The sequence below is a fragment of the Pogona vitticeps genome, chromosome 1, assembly GCF_051106095.1.
Source record: "Pogona vitticeps strain Pit_001003342236 chromosome 1, PviZW2.1, whole genome shotgun sequence".
In the NCBI taxonomy this organism is placed as follows: domain Eukaryota; kingdom Metazoa; phylum Chordata; class Lepidosauria; order Squamata; family Agamidae; genus Pogona; species Pogona vitticeps.
In genome coordinates this window covers 146,527,387-146,529,890 of record NC_135783.1, presented here as the reverse complement: position 1 = coordinate 146,529,890, position 2,504 = coordinate 146,527,387, and the positions used below count along the sequence as shown (strand labels likewise).

The 2,504-nt window shown below is 37.5% G+C and overlaps 1 protein-coding gene across 10 annotated transcripts in view; it reads right to left on the bottom strand.

Moving 5' to 3' along the window:
• Positions 1-632: 632 nt before the first annotated feature.
• The window catches only part of ZC3H13 (zinc finger CCCH-type containing 13), a 55,896-nt gene continuing 54,024 nt past the window's right edge, over positions 633-2,504 (bottom strand). For all 10 annotated transcript variants that reach the window (XM_078384065.1, XM_078384225.1, XM_078384156.1 and 7 more), the window contains one exon: positions 633-1,589. In XM_078384065.1, the coding sequence (XP_078240191.1) occupies positions 1,422-1,589 (168 nt within the window). In that variant the 3' untranslated portion in view covers positions 633-1,421. The remainder of the gene's footprint in view (positions 1,590-2,504) is intronic.

Below are 2,504 nucleotides of genomic sequence, written 5' to 3'. Positions count from 1 at the left end.
CCACTTGAGCTATTTTTAGAGTGACTCTTAAACATAAAGGGCTAGTCACTATGAGAACAAAAGGGGTTGAGTGGAAGCTGGGTCTTTCAACTTTCTCCTTCACACTTCCCCTGCACAGCAGATGGCTTTTGTACTTTTTACTTTTTTAACTACCCTGTTTCTCTGAAAATAAGACCTAACCTGAAAATAAGACCTGGTATGGCTCTACCCCAAAAATACGCCCCAGTTAAGTGAAACCCCGCCCTCCACCATTATGCAGCCACCAGAAGAAGATGACATGACGGTACTTGAATAAATGTAGATTGTTGTACATGGAAAAAATAAAACATCCCCTGAAAATAAGCCCTACTGCGTTTTTGGAGCAAAAATTAATATAAGACCCTGTCTTATTTTTGGGGAAACATGGTAAAAGGAATTAACAAAAGAAATCATCCAACAATTATCACCCTTTCACAGCAGTTACACAATAGCTTTCAGCCCGTATGTGATTAACACATAGTTTCACATGAATATTTTAGCATAAGTCTGAACCCATGAGGTACAGATTATCCTTAAATATAGAGTCATACTGATAACAAATATTGCATACAAAAGTTTGTTTTTCAAAAAGTTATTGACAAAAATGAGAACAGTTGTGTCTTCTTAAAAATTTAATAGGTGATAAAACAGATCTTCAAAAATGGACATTTTCATACTCTTAAATACAAGCAAGTTATTAAATAAGAACCATGGTTAGAACTCAGTTATAAAACATGCAGACAAATGGATAGAGCATTCTTCCGATTTTGGTACACAATACTTTCCTTGATAACTTGTTTCATAATCCACAGAGTGGTTTGGGGCTAGTTCAGATGCAATGATAACCCAGAATTTGTCAAGGCCCTGGTTTAGCAGGAGCAAACACGTATGCTACTATGCGTCCCATTAACTTCTGCTTGGCTCCTCCTTCCAATGGAAGCAGCTAAATACATTAGGAACTCATGTTCATGGTTTGCCTAATGTTTCAACTAATTCAGGTTCCCTAGGTATTTGGTCTCCAAATAAACCAGAATTGTAACTGAAGAGCAAATGGAAGCTTATGACCCTACTCTCTTAGGAGACCAAAAAGGCATGGATCCAGTTTAGGTATGAAACAAATAAACCATGGATGTTTTCTGGCTCTTTGTTAATCTGTTCTTGTTAGGAGGAGGTGCCAAGCTCAAGGGATTGAGTAACATGTGTTGTCATGTTTGATCATTTGTGACAAAACACTGCTGTGGAAAAAAATGGATTAACATTACATCCAAACCAGCCTAATGCAAAAAAAAAAAATAAAAATAGTATTTTTAATTGGCCAGGACTGTCCTATTTTTTAAAAGATAGAAACATGAATATTGTTGAACAGTGAAAAAACCAAAGGGTGTGGCTCAAGAGACATTGGCTCAGGACATGCATATTTCTGGAGTATATGGTTGTGAAAGTTTAGAATCCTCTGTCTTTTCTTGTCCAGAACTCTGGTGCATAGTCTTGCGTTTAAACAATCGTAGACTTAACCGCAGTAATTCATTGTCCACCACTGGAGGATTTGTGTAAGTTTGCTTTGTTGTACCCTGTGTTGAATAGAACAACTACAAGTTAGTCATGTCAGTAAGGTGGGTTCAGATTTTGTTAACTAATAAACATAATGACATTACACATAATTGGCATTTGTGAAGCAATGGCCAGAATCCTGTTGCCAGAAGTAAAGCTACATAAGGTCAATGGCATCATCAGCCACTGCAATGTTCTGATTCCCTCTGGAGGTCTCAAGGCTTCCTTTGGATCCCTTTCATTGTGGGGAAGCCATTGGAGGGGCACACTACAATTTTCAGAAATTAAAGACTTCCTCTGTCCCATGGCTCCCAACAGCATCTTTACGAAGAAAGGGATACTAATGGAGTCCTGGAGGACATTAATTGGAAATTTTTATTTCTGAAAAATCATCACAGCCAATGATGTTGTAAGCCTTATGCGACATAACCTCTGGCAACAGAATTTCAGCCAGTGTTTGCTAGCCTTCAAAATTATGTATGTCACTCATTCTGTGAAGACATGAATGCTCAAAACAGGACATATGCTTAATAGAATATTTAAATTTCTCTGAAATGAAAAACAAGGTAATACAAGAGAAGAATATTTAACAGTCCCCCAAAAAATATTTTCACAGGAATTTTAGATTACATATAATCTTACTGAAATCCTATTTCTGAAACTACAACTGTGTAAGGCTAATGTCTTCGGCAAGGGTGATTTTTCAGAAACAAAAACTTCCTACTTGTATCCCCCAGTTCTCAAAGTTCATTCTCACCCTTTTATCACTTGAAACCATGGGAGCTGTAAAACAGGAGAAGGAATTCTTTAATTCCAAAAATTGCTGCCACTAGGATGGCAGCAACTGAAAAAGGTGTAGACGAGAGCAACTAAAATGATGACTGGGCTGGAGCACCTCCATTATGAGGAAAGGCTATAGCGTTTGGGGCTCTTTA